General features: G+C 34.9%; 1 protein-coding gene across 1 annotated transcript in view; it reads left to right on the top strand.

The window, feature by feature from the left end:
• The window catches only part of LOC126975207 (organic cation transporter protein-like), a 40,154-nt gene that overhangs the window by 302 nt on the left and 16,394 nt on the right, over positions 1 to 23,458 (top strand). Inside the window, exon 2 of the mRNA XM_050822990.1 lies at positions 17,965 to 18,175. Coding sequence (XP_050678947.1) covers positions 17,965 to 18,175 — 211 coding nt within the window. The remainder of the gene's footprint in view (positions 1 to 17,964; positions 18,176 to 23,458) is intronic.

The following is a 23,458-nucleotide window of genomic DNA, read 5'->3' as shown; positions in this document are numbered from 1 at the left end:
ACAATAATATAGATTTAGTTCAATAATATATAAGATCAAGTTTTTAGTTTTTATAATAATGTATATTTATCCTACCTATTTATAACTGTCCTGGCTAGCCAACAAATTCAAATACGTGTTAATTCTTGATAGAGGTCCTAAATACGAGCAAAAGCATCTTCTTCAAGTAAGCATTAATAAATTAAGATGAAAAAAAAGAAAGTACCTATTTCGTTTTTCGTTAACAACTTTAACACTGTTAGGTAATATTTAAGAAGAGAGAGAAGGGACTACCAGAACTGTACCTCTATTGTTTATAATTAGGTATAGTACCTAATTCAACTCCGAAAATAGGTCTCCGCGTGGCCTTTACTGTGTGGGCACGCTGTCAATGAAAGAGGTAAAAGTATATAAGCAGGGCGTCCCACGCCTATACCTACACATGAAGGGGTAGTCCACTCCACAAAGTAATACAATCCAACTTATGGCCGTTTTGAATTGATTGAGTTGTATCCGTAAATAGAGATACGTAATAACGTATATAAATAGCTATCACCGTTTAATGACTAGATCTTATCTATCCATAGTTATGTCCATATAGTTATAGTCCAATCATTTATGTCGATAGGTTATTGAAATGTAAGTGGGCGTAAAAGGATAGATTTGTCTACTTCTAGTAAGTTAAACTAAGCATAGATAGGTTATTGAAAACGGCCGTTAGACTCTCGCGTGCTATCTCAGATAAGCATAAATATTAGACAAATGGGCCGACGATCAAAACCCTTTACTCTAGACATTTCTTCAAATAACACCTCGTATTATAATCCAATCATAAGAACGTTTTTTTTTCTATGAAAAAAAGGACGAGACGAGCATGACGTTCAGCTGATGGAAATTGATACGCCCTGCCATTGATTGATACGTCCATTGCAACATTGTGCCGCTCAGGATTCTTAAATAACCCAAAACGATCTGGTCAAGATCGCCGGAATAGGTTGGCAGCGCAAGACCGATCGTCATGCGTTCTTTGGGGGAAGCCTTTGTCCAGCAGTGGACGTCTTCCGGCTGAAATGATGACGATGATGAACATAGCATCAGAAATTAAAAGAAGACCGTGAATTTTAACATTTGATGTTAAAAAAAAATTGATAAATGAAAAGCTGACATTGCGCTAAGGACATACAACTTACATTATCATATTCGATTGCCGATCCAACTAGGTCATTATTTAAAAATCTATGAACGCAGATTTAATTATTTTTTTAATTAAAATAAAGTCTTCTTTCAGTAAAATGTTACATCTACAATTTACAATCAATCTACAATACAATTTAGGGTTAGGATTACTTCCCCTCCATGTGGTATAGCCGTGGGAGGACTGTATCAATATACTCATATATACCTAGTCTTGCCATAAATACTGAAACAAAGAAAAAAATATTCTATTGAAAATAACATTTATTACTTTTACAGTGTGTTAGTTTAATACATAAATATAAAACAATTTAAAATACAAAAAGCGTATTCCAAGAGTTCCCCATTTGCTGCAAATACAGTCCTTTAAACGTTGAGGCCAGCGGACCTACCATGAACTCTTATTGCGATTCAATTGACAACCTAAAATGAACTGCATTGCTATTTCGTACTATGATGTGATTAGAGCTATCTAATTTAGGTTGACGTCAAATCAACTGATTAAATCGCAATGATGTCAATTCAATGTCAAAAATGATATCAACTGAATCGCAAACTGATTTAGTTCGTTCATTCATTCGTACCATGAGGTGTTATTTCAACCTAAACTGGATAGCTTATTTGTCAAAGTGACCGATTCGAAAAAAGTTGCTACTTCCTTAGAAGAAAGTGAATCGAGTTGTTAATAACTTTTAAAAAATAGTGAAAACATAGAAAAGAAAAATTTAATTGATTAAAGATGAGATGAGAATACTTTATTGGTATTTTTTGTAAAACAAAATACTGAAAATAAATACCAAAAATGAAAATACTAAAGACGAGGCAGTAAGGGCCCGGGCTATAGCCTGTTCGCAAGAACGAATTAAAAAAAAATGTACTCTGTGGTCCTGTCAAATCAAACATCAATGGAGGTGCGTTCTTATCTCGTTATTTTTACGAAAACACAAAAACAAACATTTAATTTGTAATTCAAAGAACTATATTTATTTATATTACTATTTTATTATTTAATAAATATAAAAAAGGGCTTAATGGTTTATAATTTCACGCGATTGCGCAATTTTAAAATGTATTTTTAGTATTTTCTACGCAAAAAAACCGCTAAAATCATATCATTTTAGGTTTCGAAACGCAATTTTATTTCGTTCATTCTTCATAAGCGATCCAAACGCTATTCAGTAAAAGGCACTTCATGGTAAGAATTTTAGTGATTCAGTTTAGGTACCTAAACTGAACTGCATCGGATTCGCATTGCTTATTAAAAATTGATGGTAGGCCCTCAGTTATCAATAGTAGCACGCACTCTTTCCATGGGAAAATTCTTCACTGCTAATCGTACGGATGGTTTTAGTGACTCCAAATTATCTAGGCATTAAGAGGAAGCCATACTCTCTAAAACTGACCATAAATCAAAATCCAGCGGATTAAGATCGGGACTAGACGACGGCCAATCTTCAGCTCTGATGAAGTCCGAACGTTTGTTTCAAACCAAGACTGTTTAAACCGAGCTTTATAACCTGGCGCCGAGTCTTGCTGGAAGGAACATTCTTGGTAATAACCAAGAATGGTCAACCAACACCATGTTCTTACCAACCTTGGTAAGAACATGGTGTTGTTAAGGGGGCTTCACTACCTTCTCAAGAATGGTATCTTGGTACACTTGTGCCGATGTTTTGATACCTTGTTACCTTTTTCAGAAAGAATGGCTCAGTCACTCCATAGCTAATACATGTGGCACACTAAAAGTTTTGCATTTCTAGCTAATCGGAACTATTCGAATTTGGAATGTTATATTTTTTGAAACGTTGCAACCTTCTTAGTAATGAAAAAACAATTGGCGGGAAATCATCTCTTCAATTCTTTTTTATCACCCATCAAAGTTCTACGTAAGCAAAAAAAAATTGGAATTAACTCGAAAAGATTTGCGAGCGATGATTTTTTATGATTTTAAATGTGCTCTCTCACAAGACTGTGCCGCTCGTCTTCAAAATGCTTTTGGGAGAGAAGCACCTTGCTTGAGCAGCATGAGGCGATGGTTTCCAGAATTTGAGAGAGGTCGGGTTTCTTTACATGACGAATTTTGTTAAGGGCGGCCTTCAACTGCCGTCAACGAATATAATGTGGCTACTGCTAGGCGGCTTCTTAAAGAAATCCCGCAGATTACCTATGAGACAATTGGAGATTCACCTGCTGTTAACTGATCACCCCCGCCCACATCATCATGCAACACCAGAGGAATCACAGGACCGTTGCTGGCCTTTAAAGAAGGTGTATGCGCTTTTTTTGAAGGTAGCCATGTCGTATCGTCCCGGAAACACTGCAGAAGGAAGCTCATTCCACAGCTCTGTAGTACGTGGAAGAAAGCTCCTTGAAAAGCGCACAGTGGAGGACCGCCATACATCCAGATGGTGGGGATGATATCCTAACTTGTGGCGTGTCGTGCAAAGGTGGAATTCGGCGGCAGGAATCAGGTGAAACAGCTCTTCGGAACACTCCCCGTGATAAACGCGGTTGAAGACTCGCAATGAAGCGACGTCTCTACGCAACGCCAAGTGATCCTGCCGTGCACAGAGTACTGGGCACTGGGTTTTTTCAACTTCTCTCACGGGTTCTCGTGTAGCAATTGTCATTCGTCATCATAATTCTACGTACTCGTCCGATAGTGAATGCTCACAATGCAGCAATGACCCTCGCGCCGACCGGCACACGCGACCAGGCGGGAGTTTCGCACAGTGATTCGCCTAGAACATGCAAGGTGGACAAAAACACTTTTTGTGCATTCTAATTATTATAGCTATGAAAAATTATATTTGTAAAAATGTAACCATATCACCAAATTCCAATTGCGTGTGTCTCAATGTTATGTAATGTTTACCGTAATTATTACCTGGATTAATGATTCCTGGGTAGTCAATAGTGACAAGTGACCATCAATTAAAAGATTCTTTGAATTCACTTTTGTCCAACTAGCTCTAATTCATGCGGTTCACTTTCCGTCGGTCAGAAATTTGGGCCAGTCGAGCGTGTCCAAAAACGCAAACGGCTGCACGTGACATAATGAAAGCCACTATGAAGCTTCATACAAATTGCGTCACACTGCAGTATGAACGGAGCCTTAGAACCTCTTGGGTACTCTTCCATTCAGCTAACATGACCTGCCCCGCGCAATGTCATCGTGTGCTTCACTTATTGATCAACTCTTCTGAGGACTGCCGATAGCACGAAAATCATCAGAAAGAGCTCATATTAATTTTTAGTCAGCAGTCTACTTTCTGAGCCATATACGAATACCTACCTACCTGGCCTCAGTATAGTCTTGTACGAAAATACCTTTGACTATTACGAGTATACTCTTGTAAGATAATTTTTACACGCCTTTTATTAGCTTCACCTGTATGTATGTTTGTTTGTAACCGATTCATTTGAGCGCGCTTTTGACCCACTTTAAACGGCTACATTTCGTTCAAACTTCGTAGATTATCGAGTACCGATTACAATACATTAATTTGATAAAATTATTCCATTTGTCTATTTACAAAATAATTTTTTTGTTAATTTATATAATTTTCATCTACTTATCGTTTTTAGTTCGGTTTTCTATAAAAATAATAATATATTTATGTAATACCCATAGACTTAGATGTATACATTAGCTAGTGGCTTAACATTTAAAATACTAAGGACTAAGGAGTAATGCCAAGCGTGGCTGACTGTTTACGACTTGCTAATGAAGATAAGTCACAGTAAGAATAGATTTCCTTCGGTACCTTTTGTCTTGCTGTATGTTCTTCCCTCTCGCTCGCATTGTATGGTAATAACTACTAATGACAGTGACTTGTCGTGTTAAAATAATACGAGTAATTACGTAATAGAAATAGGTGTAAAGTATGTTGCGTTCGAAGCAAAACGTTACTTAGATATTAAGGCTAGAAAAAACGCTTATGTGCTTCCTCGATACGAGACAATACCAACGCTTTTTATCATAAATACCTATTAGTACCTATTAGTACTATTTGCTACTGCAGAATTCACATAAATCTCGTTGTAGTAATAATAAATTTAAACGCCTATTTCACAATCAGTATAGAATGATAATCGCGCTGTATATATTGTGTTGTTAGTTAATAATATTATAGTGACTGCCGCAAATTGAGATTTATAGTACACTAGCTGACCTGAAAAACGTTGTTTTGCCATATAAATTATATATGTAAACCTTCCTTGAGCTTCAACGGATCTATTACAAAAGATTTCATTGAGATCGGTCGAATAGTTTAGGAGTTATTAAGGAACATACAAACATACATTCTCATTTATATATATATATATTATGTGTAGACTTTCAAATAGCTGAACTGAGGGCCTACCATCAACTTTCAATAAGCGATGCGATTCCGATGCAGTTCAGTTTAGGTACCTAAACTGAATCACTAAAATTCGTACCATGAAGTGGCTAAATTAAATGTTTGCTTAGGTGTTTTCGTAAAATTAACGAGTTATGAGTTATTACCTCCATTTATGTTTGATTTGACAGGATCACTAAGTACAATTTTTTAAATTCGTTCTTGCGAACAGGCTATAGCCCGGGCCCTTAGTGCTTCGTCTTTAGTATTTTCATTTTTGGTATTTATTTTCAGTATTTTGTTTCACAAAAAAGTCCAATAAAGTATGCTCATCTCATCTTTCAACAATAAAACTTTTCTTTCTGTATGTTTTCACTATTATATATAATAATATAATCGCCCACTTTGACACATAAGCTATCCAGTTTAGGTTTAAATATTACCTCATGGTACGAATGAATGAACGAACTAAATCAGTTTGCAATTCGATTGGCGTCATTTTTGACATTCAATTGACACCATTGCGATTTAATCAGTTGATTTGACGTCAACCTAAATTAGATAGCTCTAATCACGTCGTGGTACGAAATAGCAAAGCAGTTCATTTTAGGTTGTCAATTGAATCGCAATAAGAGTTCATGGTAGGCCCGCTGATTTGCTTAATAGATTTTTATGAGAGAAAAGAACGGGACGTACAATACATTTAAGTGGTCGAAGGCATCTATATAGGGAATCATAGAAAGCGCTCTTAGAATTTGCTCCAACTTGACTAGCTAGTTGAGTCGAAGTCCGTATTCATAATTATCGCTTTGAATGCGCGCTAAGCCTAAGCTTAGCTTGCATTTAAATCCACCATAATGATGACTCCGAAAAAACTCAGACATGAGCCAAACAAAAAAGGAGATCAACAATTCATTGCATCATTATGGCTTCGAAGAAGCTGGGTGTTATATAATAGCGTGTTGCTAAAATGGCGACATTTAAAGAATACACTGGTAGAGCTATCTAATCTTAATCGAAAAAAAATAATTCTTAAATTTATAGCAAATAATTGAAATTTTCAAACAAACACATGATATAACTATGTATAAAACAAAATTTTAATCATCCTGATGTGGTCGCATAAGACGGCAGGAAGTAGGGGCGGTTTTCCTGTCACGTGAAATATCATCTCGTCCCCGTGTCGACTGTCGATTATTTTATACATATTTTGTTGCACGCGCGCGGAACGCGGTTTGGCTGCAGGTGGGACATTGTCTTGCGTGTGGCAAGGAGCGTTCGGAGTAAACGCATGCGGACTAGCTCGGCACGCGGATGGAAAATAGGTGTCAGTGCCTATGCTAGCACGCGGATACTAGATTTCTTACAGATTGTTCCGATTTGATATTATGATAAATTGATTTATTTTGGTCAATTAATATGTACTTAATTTTTGAAAATTCAAGTACGGGTAAAAAAAGAAGGACTCCGCGCCGTGATATTAGCAAGCGAAGCACCGTTATACTTGTGTGTGTGCGGTTACGGGGGATACTAGTTACACAATATTTTATCCCTTAAATAATCATTTACGTCCACAAATACTTATAAAGTATTGTTTTTACACTTTTTCACAACGCACGACGGCATTTTTAATATTTTTTTATTGAGACGCAAACTAATCTGTCACAGACGATGACAATTCTCATAATGGCCGAATATCGGCCTGTAGTAGTGTAAGTGTGTGCGTAGGGCTTATGTATTTACACGTTAATTGTCTTGTTTTGGCGCTACACTGATAAGTAAGGTGACACGGAGTCCTTATTTTTTAACTAGTCCGTGTGAATATTATTTATAAAATTCTTGTGTCCCGGTGTTTGTTACCAAACTGCTCCGAAACGGCTGGAGCAGTTTGTATGAAATTTTGTGTGCATATGGGGTAGGTCTAGAATCCACCAACATCTATTTTGCATATCCCTAAATGATAATTTTAGTTTTTTGACAATCTTTATCATTTTAATTTTATTATGTTTCAGCATTAAAAAATACATACAACTTCCGAAATTCACTTTTCTACGATCAATCCCTGTTTTTGTATCGCATTTTTATATTATTCTTTTTCATCCACAGGTCCCCAATAGGGTTGCTAGATGGCAATCGAATACAATAATTATTGTAGTACGATAAATTTTACTTAGGATATATTTAGTAGGTCTGAGAATCGGTAATCATCTATTATACCCCAAAAATTTTAATTATTGTTTCTTTTTATTATCTTATATGGCAATACAACGTTCGTTGAGTGAGCTAGTAATATATAATATCAAGAACATTTAATACCTAAGTGTTATTCATATTTCTTCACATAGCTACTTGTACTATGACACATTCTTTGACGTAGCTGTGAAACTAATTAATTATTATTAAATAAAAATTGGTACTCATGAAAAATATAATATATTGTTGCCGCCGCATTTTTTTTTAAATATTCCTACCGAGATATATCTAATGCGAACGGTGGTTCATTATCGATAAGGAATTTATTTGTTTAATTTTTCTATCGCCCGAAATAATATAGGTAAGTTTCTTTTTTATGTCATTAAATGAGTACGAGAAGATGATCCAATAAATACAAAAAAATGTCAAGCTTCATAGCCTACCTAAAAGTGTCGTAACACAACACAAAACGACCTAAGGTGTGATGTTCACACTGCGCCCATCACCCTAAGACTACTATTTATTTTTATTTGTTTAATTATGTATTTAAGTACACCACATCATATAGAATACAATTTTCTAAATCTTATGTTACAATTTATTGTTCTAAAGTATAGGACAATTACAACAAAAATAACAAAAAATTCCCCCTTATTACTTAAAAAAAATAAAACTAATACTATGGCTACACTAAAACAAAAGAAATAGGAGTACAAATTATAAAAACCTATTAATTGAAATTAAATAGAGAAAAAAAAGAGAGACTACTACATTATATTGTCGAAAAACATAAAAATCAGACACATATTTTAGCAATGTAAGATAATGTAAGAAATTTAGCAATATAGATTAAATTTTCTTATCTTTGATTTGTTTAGATAGGTTCAATACCTATTTTGTAGCACACGAAAACCGAAATTGTAAAAACCATCGGGTCGTTTCGGAAAAAGAAATAGTTTTGTTAAAAATACTTATGTACCGTGTTTGTGTACACCGCTTTTTAATCTTCGCTTTTTTTATGAAAATAAGAGACGAGACATTCTTGAAACTTGAAAGCCCACAAATTCTGAGCGGCACTACAACTGCGCTGGTCACCTTGACAACAGTGGTTGTTAAGTCTCATTTGCCCAGTGATTTCACTAGCTACGGCGCCATTCACCGAAACACAGTAATGATTACAGATTACTGCTTCACGGCAGTAGCCGTCTTGAGAGGTTTAGAAATAATTTGGTAAATACGATACCATTTTTACACTGTGGTGAAACTGCTAATTTTCACTATAACTTAGTCTTCAATTCCTTCTGTGAGGAATTTGACAGGATTTTTACTCCAGTAACGGTGACAGTAAACAACAAACATAGTTTTAATGATTGGGCAACAATGGGTATCCACAAAAGTCGTAAACGCTTATATGACCTTTATTATGAGAAACATTACAATAATAGTGAAGAATTTAAAATATATGTAAAAAAATACTCCAAGCTTTTTAAAATAGTTTGTCATGAAGCGAAAACACGTTTCATTGCAGATAAAATTAAAAACAGTAATAATAAAGTAAAAGCGACTTGGAGTGTAATTAACAATGAAACTGGTAGATCGAATTGCCGTAACACCTCTATCTGTTTAAATATTAATAATCGCGTTATAAATTCGGAAATAGAAATTGCAAATGAATTTGATAAATACTTCTCCGAAATCCCGATTGTCACGACCAAATACCTTAACGCTTCGCCAAAAGCAGCATATGATATGCTTAAATTACACGTACCAGTATCTTCTACTGACTTGAAATTTAAGTATGTTACAGGTAGCGATATAATAAAAATCTTCAAATTAATTAACCTAAAAAATACAAAAGACCTATGGGGCCATTCGACTAATATTGTTAAATACATACTTGACATTATAGCACCTGAATTAGCAATAATATTTAATGAATGCATAGATGAGGGTGTGTTCCCTGACCTCATGAAATACAGCAAAGTTATACCTTTGTTTAAATCGGGCAGTTCTTTTGACCCTGCTTATTTCAGACCTATTTCAGTGCTGCCTGTTTTTAGTAAAATTTTTGAAAAACTTTTGCTTCAACAGCTACAAATGCATTTTTGTAAATTAATGAACAAAAATCAGTTTGGTTTCACTAGGGGTTTATCAACAATTAATGCGGGTACTAGACTCATTGAGCACATCTTTGACGCCTGGGAAGAGTCACAGGATGCATTGGGCATTTTTTGTGATTTGTCAAAAGCATTTGACTGCGTCCACCATGAAACGTTACTCCTAAAACTAAAGCATTATGGAGTGAAAAATAGAGCCCTAAATCTGTTAAAATCATATTTAAGCGAAAGAGTTCAGATAGTCGATGTAAATGGCAAACGGTCTTCGGGTAAACCTGTGCGAATAGGTGTTCCACAGGGTTCTATTCTCGGTCCTTTCTTGTTTCTTATATATATTAACGATCTACCGTTTGTGGTAGATGATAGCCATGAGATTGTATTGTTTGCTGATGATACTTCACTTATTTTTAAAGTGAAGCGACGTGCGGATATTGATGACGAGGTAAGCAATGCACTCTCAAAGATAGTGCGTTGGTTTGAGACGAATAATCTGCACTTAAACAGTAAAAAAACAAAGTGTTTACGGTTCATTACACCAAACACAGCGGAGGTACAAACCAACGTACTTATAAATGACCAGAGATTGGAACTTGTGGACACTACGGTCTTCCTGGGTATCACGTTAGATAAAAAGCTTCAGTGGGGTCCACATATTACCCATCTAGCAGATAGACTCAGCTCTGCGGCATATGCAGTTAGAAAGATTAGAGAGTACACGAATGTTGCGACCGCTAGATTAGTGTACTTTAGTTATTTTCACAGCATCATGACGTACGGTATATTACTATGGGGTCATGCTGCTGACATTGATATAGTGTTTGCTCTGCAAAAGAGAGCTGTTCGTGCTATATATCAGCTTGGCAGCAGCAGTCTCTCAAAGAAAAATTTAAAGAAATAAATATTATGACTGTTTATTGTCAGTACATTTATGAAAATTTAATATATGTTCACAAAAATCGTCACCTTTTTGCTCTTAATAGTGATTTTCATTATTATAACACTAGAAATAAGGGATTGCTTGTAACTAATTCTAGTAGGCTTCATAAGATACATAATAGCTTTAAGGGTAAATGTATACACTTCTACAATAAAGTCCCAGCCACTGTTCAGGCATTGTCTACAAATAAATTTAAATGTTTTATAAAAAAATGGCTCTGTCGTAAATCCTATTACTCCACTGCTGAATATATAAATGATCGGACAGCCTGGGACTAGATTGTGATTATTTTATAGCAACTGTACAATATTGTATATTTTTATTGAAAAGAGCGCAAAAAAAAAGAATGCTGGGAGAGTTTCTTGCGCCGCTTCTCCTCTCTCAGAGCGCCATTTGTTTCCGAAGCGGTAGTAGTATCTAGTAGTATAAGAAATGACATCAAAAAGAATTCTAAAGGAATCAATTTTGAGAAAATAAATGCCTTTTATGCCTTTTATGCCTTTTAAATAGGCGCCGTTGTGGTTCCCATAATCTAGCTGGCATCCTGTGCAAAGGAGCCTCCCACTGGTTCAACTTTCGGGAGTCTCTGGACGTCACTGTATTTTTTTTATTTCTTCTAATCCCGGCAGGTGCAAACAATATTGATGTTTGTTTCCTAGTCATGGATATTTATATGTATTTGTATAACTATGTTGTATTAAATATATCGTTGTCTAATGTCTTGCATCCACAGTATAGGATATCCCTAGTTTGTGGCAAGACAAATTGTGTATAAATGTTAATTTTATTCATTAAAAAAAAATAGGGAAATAAACCCGACACTTGATTGCAAAGTCCTAGAACCACTCAACATTCAGCTGTCAACTGTGCTAATTGCAAAATATCCCAACAAAAAGTACAAGGAAATCATACAAAACGGTCTCTGCGGAGTACAATCATTAATGATAATTTTAATATTTATAAATGTTTTATGTTCTTTTAATGAATTCATTTTTAGTTATCAATTATAAAATTCAGGGGCGACTTCTGTCATATCGTCACACCTTTTTTATATTCAAAGTCAAATAAACTTTACTCAATTAGGCACTTTTGAATTATCACTATAAATATTTCTTTTAAATTACTGATTTTACCATATGTTCGGAAAAAGTTGAGCTCGTGAGAAGAACATATAAGAAACTCAACGGCCACTCTTTTCAATCAAATAGAGTATAGTATAATGGCTGTAATATATATAACGAATTAGTTTGTAAGTTGCTGCATCCAATATATGGATAGTGTTTAAATAATATAGATTATTTCTTGTTGTCTTGTTGTGTGTGCTTCGTGTACATGATGGTCATCATTACCGTCATAATGAGTAATTACATCCAACAAATACAAGTATTATGCTCGGTTCACATTATTCCAGTCCAGCGCTGGAATGACACTGGAACAATGTGTACCTGCACTGTAATGTACCATTCCAGTCAACTGGACTGGATTGACGAACTTGTATTCATTCCAGCTCGCCCATTCCAGTGCCACAGGCCACCGGAGTCCGGAATAGTGTAAACTGTTTGCCAGTGCTTGATTATACGTTGAATCACTATTCAACGTATAATCAAGCACTTCACACGCATTTTTTGTTGAATTCTATAGGTTTTTTTCCTAACAATAAAGTTAACTCAATACCAAACTCTTCAGTTTGGTTCTTTGTACAGAGAATATATTATTATTGTGTCTTTTATTATTTTATTTTATAAGTGAAATGTTGAGTATGAGTAAATTATAATAAAGAAAATTTGTTGAGTTTATGTGATTACCTACTAATGCTCTTCTTAATTCTTGACAAACTTCGCATATAATTTGCGATATAGATGATTTTGGCAACCGAAACGGATGACTGAGGCTCCTGTAATTATTTGCAGTAGATGAAAACGAAAGAGTGAAATCTAGTTTTATTTTTCCAGGAAAATTTTAGTTATTTCCCTTTCTTCTTTTTAGTTATTTTTCCACTACGTCAGTTACTTCTTCTAGCAGCAATAATAGATCAGTTTTAAAACAAATTCTAAAATTATTTCTTGAAAGAATTGTCACTATAGTGTTACCGATCTTGTGTCTAAAATATAAAATGAAGTTGGCCTTAGGGATCTATGTAGAACGCCTCAGGTTTAAATCCAGCGCAAATCTGGGGAGTTTTGCCTCAATTTTTTAAAAAGAGGTATACGCCATTTTATAATGCGAAGAAACCAGTATCCAAAAAGGCTACTTGAGCCAAATATGTAAATTCACTCTGACAATCAGTCAGTATTGTTGGTTTTAGACGCTGACTTGACGGCGTCAAAAATAGTCAAAAACTGCATTGAATGCCTTAATTAGGCATGAAGTACAGAGTGATTCTCAGATGGGTCCCAGGGCATGCCGGAATTGTGGACAATGAAATGGCCGATGAGCTTACAAGAGCTGGAGCTAAAGCAGTCCAATATGGTCCGGAACCTATTTTAGCTACCTGCCCAAGAACGCCAATCGGCACAGCCTGAGATACTAATGTCAGCAAGAAGCACATTGCATCACATAAACGCTGGAGCAACTCAACAGATTTAAATCATTACAAAGTACTGATAACGGCACTCACCTACAGATACGCGAAAGAATTCCTATCATTGAATAGGAAAAAGCTAACTGGGCACTGTCGCCTAAACAGGCACCTGTGGTCAGAATCAATGACGATAAAACTTGCAGATCTTATAATGCATAAGCGTAACACCATCCTTGGCGACAACACCATGCTCTATTGTTATATAGGTGCTATTTTTAGTACTCACGTTAAGAAGATACTGCAGTTCGTAAAGTTGGCAGGGCTTGAAGCCGAGCTATAAGTATGATTGGCAAACACAATAGTTCAATTCTGGGCGCGGTGTTCCAAGGACTCATAAGGACTAGTCAAGTAGCCACCCTCTCCAAAAAATAAACACCAAATCCTAAAACCTACCATATATACGAAAACCTTCAAACAAAGCGCAATTTTAGTAAAGGTAATTCCTCTCAAATCACCTCACAGTTTTTCGCCATCTCTCTGCTATATGCTAGAGGTAATTCGAATACACTTATGTACGGGTACGCCCACAGCAAATTTGGTCGACCCATCGCATAGGTAACTTTCCGCGAGGTCTTAATGCCTACCATTTTACCCTAGACGACAAGGCGTTCTATGAATTCGCTGCCTCGATAGGTATCCAAAAGAGTATGGGGGACTGCACTACATAGATACATTACACCCTTATGAGAACGTGTTTTTTTAATACGCACATATTCGCAGCATTGGCACCAATTCAACACAGGGAACACTGTAATTATGCCATACACGAAAAAATGAAGAATTCATACAATGAATGCACGTATAAAACGTTGTAAATTATTTTAATGTATGTACAACTAGCTGTTGGCTTTCATAAAAATATTTAAATAAAATAACACGTGACCCATACTCATTTATTGTCCTCTTCGATGAAACAGGTTGGTTAAACGCCCTCCCCAAAAGTTGCCCATTTTATTCGATATTTGCTATATAGCACCAGTTTGTGCCAGCGCTGCGATTTTCCCTTCCTTTCATTTCTTATCGAGACAGTGGTATACCTGCTTCTGTTTCCCTGTGGTCATCTTCACAGGATTGTTTTATTGGTCCCTATAAACTGTAAGCGTCGCAACGTTCCCTGACAAATTTTAAATAGATTCTGAAAGCCACAATATTATTTTTGGCATTAAACAAAACCAAATCATTCGACATAAGAAAATTTTGAATAAGTTTAACTCTATTTTGTCACTGATCCTTATCAAATACTAAATATGCCACAACAGAGCAGCTGCAAGGAACAGTTGTTGCATAATTAATGACATATGGTCTGGGTAGCTATGATAAGCAACATTGCCTTAAAAAGCGAGATAGAGGACAAATGTAAGACCATAATTGCCCACGCCAGAACGAGGTAACTTCCTCAAATATCGATCGAATACGTTAACACTTAAGTTTCTTGGCGACCATAGATTAGAGAAAAATAGAACAAGGAAATAATAACGGTGATGAATAGCGGGGTTAAGATGAATTAATTCACTTACAACACTTTGGCTCCTTCTCATGTCCAGGCTACTTCAGTTGGCACTACCTCAACTACCGAAGACATCAAACGTTACAAATATGCCGATCTCAGTGAGGTTTTGGGTGAGTGAATATTGTGCATATTATAATCTATGCGTCTCAATAGAGCTACTGGAAATGCAAGCGCTGGCAGCTATTTTCGGCAACGGAATAGCCGAGCATTGGATACAATAATGTACAAATATGATCAGGCGTGTAAATAGCCTGCACCTTTGTGAAAATTGTAAATCATTAATAACACATGTAATAATAATGGCGGCTTAAGATAAAAATATACTACTATATCCCTAATTTATTGAATCATCCATTAATATCCAAATGTTGTAATTTTAATTGAGTGTAAATTCCGCGCTAAGTTTTATATTCCGCTAAGGATATATCCCTAATGACAAATCCTCGAGTAAAACTAATAAATACCATAGAGATTAAACCTTAAGATCCTATTTAAAAGTTGAGATCCCACTGAAACCCAGGGAGATGAGAAATGGTTCATGCATACGTGGCTGTTGTATCGGCCCGGTGGCATGGTTAAAACTCCAAAAAGCACAGCACCATACCCACGATACACACAAGCTGCTTAATTCGCTTCTATAAATATACAAATAAAATTTGAAAACAACATTTTATGAGTTCCGTGCCTGTACTCTGCCAACTGAGCTAACCGTTCGAGTGACGTATCGCCATAAATAAAACTTTAAAAACATAACAAATTGTTTAGATTTACAAGAGCGACATCTCAAGTCAATTTTTAATATGCAAATATTGGAGTTGAGCAGGTTAACAACTGTAAAGTAGATCCTCTAGATGAAACCACAAGATTAAATATGCCCAAAGGAGGTATAAAGTCATGACGTTAAAATATGGTCATCTCATGTAAAGCAGAGTTGAAAACAATATTTTTTAGGCTGTATGAATTTGTAGAGGACATTTGTAGCTAAAAGTGTTTAAGTGGAGTTATAGTTATAATATTTTATTATACAGTCTTAAGCAATTTAATAAAGTTTATTACTTTGCCTTTATAATAACATGTATTACTTTTACAGTTAGCTAGAGTTACAGCTAGTTTAATAGATAAATATAAAACAATTTAAAATATAAAAAGCTCATTCGAAGTGGTCTCCATTGGCTGCAATACAGTCCTTTAAACGTTGAAGCCAGTTATCAATATAAGCACGCACTCTTTCCATGGGAAAATTCTTCTCTGCCAAACTTACGGATTGTTTTAGGGACTCTAAATTATCATGGCGTTTATAGCAAGCCGTACTGTCTAATACTGACCATAAATCATAATACAGTGGAGTAAGATCGGGACTAGACGACGGCCAGCCTTCAGCTCTGATGAAGTCCGAAACGTTCGTATCCAACCAAGACCGCGTAGGCCGAGCTTTGTGACCCGGCGCCGAGTGTTGCTGGATGGACCATTATTGGTTATTGAACATAGTGTTATTAAGGGGCTTCACAACCTTCTCAAGAATGGTATCTTGATACACTTATGCCAATGTTTTGATACCTTTTTCACAAAAGTATGGCTCAGTCACTCTTTCATAGCTAATATCCCAACAAACCATCACTGATGTGGGATAGTGCCCACGTTGCACTCTATCGGCTAAAGGTTACACTAAGATAACGAAAAAAAATATACGGTCGTTTATGCCGCAAAAGACGTATATTTCAACACTCTCAAGGAAATCAAAATTTATAGTGTATTTTCCGTTGAACTATACCTAACTTTAAGTAATACCGTCTTATACTACAAGAATGGGGGAAAATCTAAAAACTATTTCATTATATCATTAAAAAATTGTAGGGAACCCTCCGTGGGTGAGTCCTACTTGAACTTGTCTGGATTTTTTTATATTCACAGATGCTATTTTCCACCAAAAGCGGGAATTATTAACTCTAAATTTTTCCGACAAGAAACACCTATGGAATAATAATAATATGAAAATTCTTAAACTACTTCTATGAATTATGTTATACATCTTCGTATTATTTAAAGATAGGTCATGTTGTTTTATATCATATTGTTTACACTTGACTCACATACTTCATATAATACTAATCTTATGTTAAGGCTTGGTCTCCGCTGCGGTCCAACTAGATACCGCACTGCCTAAGAACAATAGTTTTTTTTATTACGGCAAGTATTAGACTTTAAATTTTCACCCATCTACGATCAACACTTACTTTTGTATTGCGATTTTAATATTATTCTAATCTATCCACAAACATCCAATAGAGTTGCAAAATGGCAAACGAATATAATGATTATTGTAGTACGATAAATTTTATGTATGATATATTTGGTAGGTCTGAGAATCGGTCGTGATCTATTTTTATACCCTAAAAATTTTAATTATTGATTTTTTTTAATTACTTTATATGGCAATACAACGTTAGCTGGGTCAGCTAGTAATTTATAACTTTGTTTCGCAATGTAAAAATGTCGAAATTCTCAAGTTATTCAGGAAAAGTAAAATATCAAAACCATTATTCATGATATAAAAACCATATAAGGTTCGCTGCGCGAGGTTTCAGGATGAGAGTAAATTCAAGACTGGCTACTGAAGTAGTCCGACGTCTAACAGACAATATTTTTTATGAAGGTAGTCCTATTAATTGAGATATCTTTAATTATACCATGCTTCCAATGAGGTTCTATACACATAGAACATATCATCATATATATCGCAGCCTGATAGCAGAACAGCAAAACTTTGCTTAAAGCTTAGAATATTAAGACAATAATATACAACTATTCTCCTTAGTCGTGTGTCAACTGTCACTGTCCGAATTGGGTTCTATATTCAACGTAAGTAACCTTATCTGAATAAATATTTACATTGGTGGTTATTCACTAGTAATATTTTAAGCAATTTGAGTAGATGCAGCAATGTATAATATAGAAGTCGAAGCTTACTATGGTGTAATTTATGACGTCATATTCCATTATTTCGGGCTTTGTTTTTATACGACGTGATAATGAAAAGATTTTCAAGTATTACATTTCCTTGCAGGTTGTTTTTTATTTGACGATAGTAAAATAATATGCATTATTATCAGGTGCAGAGTCCCAGAATGCGACGGCATCAAGCCATCCGTGGAAACCCCGAGCTGGTGGCCTGAAGACGTCGACCCAAAGTGTTATCGACCCGTCGTCAACATCAATCACCATTACAAATCTAACGAAACGTGTTCAAACAACTCGTTTCTCGAAGTATTGGAGGAATGCCACGAGTGGATTTTTGAGAATAATAATTCGATTGTTGCTGAGGTAAGTCCGAACTCGGAAGAGATAAAATCACGTCCCACCTTAGAGTATTGAACAATATGGAAGTGCATAATGCACTTAGCAGAAATCATGTCTGTTACAATTAAAGTTATTTAATTAACTCAAGGAATAGTAGAGTTACCAAGGTATGGTACCATTAAGAAAGTAACTGAACAATATTATTTCGAAGAAGTGATGTCCCTGGGGGGTCTGCAAGACTGACTAACTCCATGGGGCATGTTTGAATTTGAATAGCTTTTGATACCGACCGTTAGGAACCCAAACTTATGAGTTATTACCCCAAACATACTACTGAGGAATAAAATTTCCACCAACTATAGATTTCGTTGTACATGTGTGATATTTATTTCCTGAGATCATGTTGTAAAACAAAAGCCCTAATAACTCGAATAACCCGAGTAGTAGGCATAATAGGTTTATTTTAGTACCTGGTGTAAACAATATTTATCAATTTCGAAAAAATCGCTATTTATATGCCTAAGCAAACACATTAGGTACATTATCAAGATTGTATAGAGAGCTATCAGTTATGTTGATTTCTTTAATATTTCAACGATTCTCTTGTTTCTAGAACCTAATTTATAAATAGCGTCAATTATAGCCCTCGTGTGCCACATAAAGACGGTATTAATATCGGCTGCACTGCTTGTTAATAATATTATAACGTACGAATTCGAATACAATTTCAGTATTTTCAGGTGTTTAATTGTTTGTAACAATGACGTTCTATGCATTCAGATAATGCACCTCATACAAAATCAAAACCAAAATATGGCACATGCCACAAATGATACCATAATAACCTTCGACCGATAGACATAGTCTATACATTACTGCGTTTACTCCAGTTTTTTTTTTAAATATTATTGGTCAATAGGCAGTAATGTTCACACTATTTCAGTTTCAGCTGCGTATTTTGAATTTAGAACCCGATTTGGACATTGACATCAGCGGAGTAGCAGTGAGGTATTTTTTTTAAATCCAGACGAAAAAGAGGGTTTCTATAAGTTTTACGTTCGTCAGTCTGTCCCTATTTACCGATTTTCAGTCGGAGGTTTTTTACGTTTTTAATCAAAAATCACACCCATTTTATAAAGGGGAAAGTTTGTATGTTTATTTATTGGCTTGAGTTTATATTTCTTACTTCTTTACGTTCTAAAGGGATTAGGGTTGAATAAGTTAAGGTAACCTTTAATAGGAGAAACTTATACTCAAATATAATATTTATACTCACATAAAATACTTAGTTAAACTGGTTATTTAAATGTTAGTTTCCTTGAATTAAATAAAATTTGTCTTTTAGACTTAGATATCTTTTCCAGGATATCTTTTTGGTATACGTAGTGATGATGGAGAGATAGAGTCACTTCTAGCACATCTCTCCATCATCATCTACATCCTATAACTAAGTATGTAATTACAAACCTACCTTGGCTAACACCGACTCCAAAAATAGCAATAATCGTTACTAAAATTAGATTTATCAATTAGATTGTATAAAAATACGCAATTATTTTTATACTTTCGGTTGTTTTTTTGTTAATTTTTATTTTTATTGAATTTCAACTATATTTTGTCTAAATTTGTATAGATCTACTAAATTTTGCAATGCAGCAATAAACGTAAGCTCATTGCAATATTATTACAGATTGTTTGAAATTCTGCCACAGTTCGCACTCTTACTGTAAGTCGTGAAGGAGTTCCATTGATCATCATATTTTACTCAAATATCCGGATAAAAAGATTCGGCCTAGTATCGTTGATCCTAAGAATTTAAGAGTTCCGTTACTTTGTCATGGATCCCATAAGCAGAACCTAACCAAACTATCACAAAACTACCTTTGAAGTATATCGTTTCCAATAAAAAAGAATTATCGAAATCGGTTGGTGCGATATTGAGTTATTCGTAAATTTGTTGCACACATACTAATAGCAAATTAAGGACTTTTATGATTTTCTCATGATTGCTAAAAAATAATTATCATAATCGGTTCACCCAGCCGAATGTTCTGAGGTTACAAACATAAAAAAAAACATACCGACGAATTGAGAGCCTCCTCCTTTTTTGAAGTCGGTTGAAAAGAGCGACTCTTTTGTTTTCATTTCTGACTGTGTCCTTTCATCTGTCCCAATCTGACAACCGGGTCTTGTCTGGGGACTTATCAATAATTGTAACATATATAATGAAAAATATTCGTTTTATTCAAATTACTTGCGCTTTTTGCATATCAATCTTATATTAATAAAATAACCTTACCGATGATATGTCACACCATCTTTTTCGAGTCGTTAATGTATTATTTAAGCACTCATTATTGCACACTTAGGGTTGTTGATTGACACACAGTTGACACGTGACTAAGGAGAAAAGTGTGCTTACATTGTCTTTAAGCTCATTTTTGCCGTTCCGTTATCAGACTGCAAATTATATGTCCATCATGAAGTTGGATGGAAAAGTAACAGCATTAAGTTGGTTCCTAAAATTTTCTGACGTTTGCGACATTCGTTATTTATTTTGGTTTCTTCGTCCATAATTAGGATAGGCAAAGGTTTAAAGCCCATACAGCCGTATTCGTTATTTAATAATTAATTGCCAAAGCCATCTTTGTTAGATTTTTACAGTATTGTTCTTTCTACAAACGTAGCACAGCACGAGGAATAAATAATTATAATGATTTTTGCTTTGTTACGCTAAACAAGAATAACTTTTTGCGTGCGTACATAAGTACACCTTTTAAAAAAAAAGAAAATACCTGCAAATCCTAAACTTATAAATAAATTATTATTATTAATTTATAAATAAATTTTGGATAAACGCATTTTTTTCATATGGGAGGCACATGTCATCAGACATGTCAAATTATGGTGCTAAGTATCAGATTTTCATTAGGAACTCAATTATTAACAAAATTAAACTCAGCTGTAGGTATTTTTGCGAGTGTTGGTATAACGTAAGAGCTCGTATTTTTTGTTGAGATCGTCTACCAATGCCTTTCTCATTCAGTTAGATAGTCTAAGCTCTCCGTTGTTCACACAGTTTTTTCCTCAATGAACGAAAAATGCCTCATCTATATATAACCAATTAAACTGTCGCATTTTTGGTTTTTGTTGTCAATATAGGATTTTCTTTGATTAAGGCGAGTGTTACACATTTAAATGAAACACTTTTTAGAGGATTTAAAAAGAGTGTAATTGTTACTGTGTTTTTACATTACTTTTGCGTAAAAGTTCCTTTTTTGTTATTATTTTAGCTAGCCAGACGTTTCTGAGACGAAGAATGTGAACTTTTGGGCAAAAACTTATGTAAACAATCTGTTACAATTTTAATCCTTTATAAAGTTAATTATTTAAATTGTGTTGCCAAGTAAGTGTTCAAATACATTTCTGTTTTATTAAAATCTAATCCATGTGCTCTATGCAACAAGATTATGAGACATAAATGTTATACAGTGCGTGCGAAACCGGGTCGCGTCGCCAGTAAGTAATAAATATAGGTACTTGATATAAGCCTGTTCTGTTAGTAGGATCTAACTTGATTCTAAATGACAAGGCCGAATATTTTGATATGAACGAAAACAGACATAATACAGAAAACATTACGTAATGTTGCCGGTAACGTCATGGATTTAAATAACCGTTAGGGTTTTTAGTGAGCGTGATAAAATGTACAATAAGCTATAATATGGTGATGTGCTATGAACTGATGGATATAACTCAAACTCCAATTTAAAAGTGAACCTTTTATTACATCGTCTCAAACTTTTTCGTCTGTCTGTTGCACGTCGCGTGACGGTCGGGCGGCGCCTATAGTTCGCAGCAGCTGACCGTGTAGTGTATAGACTATTACTCATATTATTCTAATTTTCCAAGTTTAAAATTATGATTGATAAAGCGATTTTTATACCCTATAAAATATTTTAATTAAATGTCTATAATGAAAAAAAAACGTTTCACTTTTACCGTGGTTTCATAAAACCACACAATCCTTTTTATTTTGAAATGAAAACTTCTTAAGCGGCATTGCGTAACTTTTCTTGGGATGGGTATAAATTATAAAATGTTAAACTCGTGTCAGGCCACGTGACCTGATCTAAAATTCGTAAGACAGTCGTTGAAATTATGAATGAAAGGGTTTTTTATGAGAGAGATTCTTTTTAATGAAAGATAATTATATTATGTGGTTCTGAAGTGTTAAAATTTATATGTAAAATAAATTGTCATTATTTATCTCGTGTGAGAATTCAGAGTATATAGCCATACGAGTTATTTCCACTTTAATAATGTTTACTTACAATGACTACTATATCTGAAGGAAAAGAACTTGAAGTCCGGAGCAAGTGTACTCAGTTAGGAATGGAGATTGCTTCTCCAGAAACTGAAGTATAACTGCATTAAACACATAAAATGTAGTCGAGTGTGAAAAAAGGCGAATTTTACTTTTGCATTGAGTTGTCTTATCTTAAGCTCAGCATACCAATGGGAGGCTCCTTTACACAGGATGCCGGCTAGATTATGGGTACCACAACAACGCCTATTTCTGCTGTGAAGCAGTAAATATAACTGTGTTTCGGTCTGAAGGGCGCCGTAGCTAGTGAAATTACTGGGCAAATGAGACTTAACTTCTTATGTTTCAAGGTGCTGAGCGCAATAATTGTAGTGCCGCTCAGAATTTTTGGGGTTTTCAAGAATCCTGAGTGGCACTGCATTGTAATGGGTAGGGCGTATCAATTACAATTAGCTAAACGTCCCGCTCGTCTCGTCTCTTATTTTCACATATAAAATTCAGCTGTCATGACTATGACAAGATCAAAGATTATGATATTAAGTTTACATTCAGCTGAGTTTTATGTAAGTGAAGTCTGAGCAACGTCTAAGTACGCTCTCAGCCTAAGTGTCTGTTTAAGGTAAGAGGTGTAAAAACTAATTGATACTTACAGACATTTACGTGGTACGCGTGAATTTTCGGTTCATTTTGAAGTGATCTCCAGTGGTGAAACTCCACCGCTGGTTGGTCCGTCGGTCTTTACTTTACGGCGCAGTAAGACCCCTACCTACAATAACTATTGACTTTAGTTCATAACTCGTGTTGTTTTCGTAAATATTTGTATTTCTATTTATATGTATACTGAGTAGGTAATTTAATTCTAAGAACAACAACGATCTGTCTATTATGTAATATTATACCTGTTTATTGTTGGCGAATCAATCAGTAAGGTTGAGGATATTATATCAATAACATCCTGTATCATTATCAATAATTGTATA

The sequence above is a fragment of the Leptidea sinapis genome, chromosome 35 (assembly GCF_905404315.1).
Source record: "Leptidea sinapis chromosome 35, ilLepSina1.1, whole genome shotgun sequence".
In the NCBI taxonomy this organism is placed as follows: domain Eukaryota; kingdom Metazoa; phylum Arthropoda; class Insecta; order Lepidoptera; family Pieridae; genus Leptidea; species Leptidea sinapis.
This window is presented reverse-complemented; position numbering and strand designations above follow the sequence as displayed.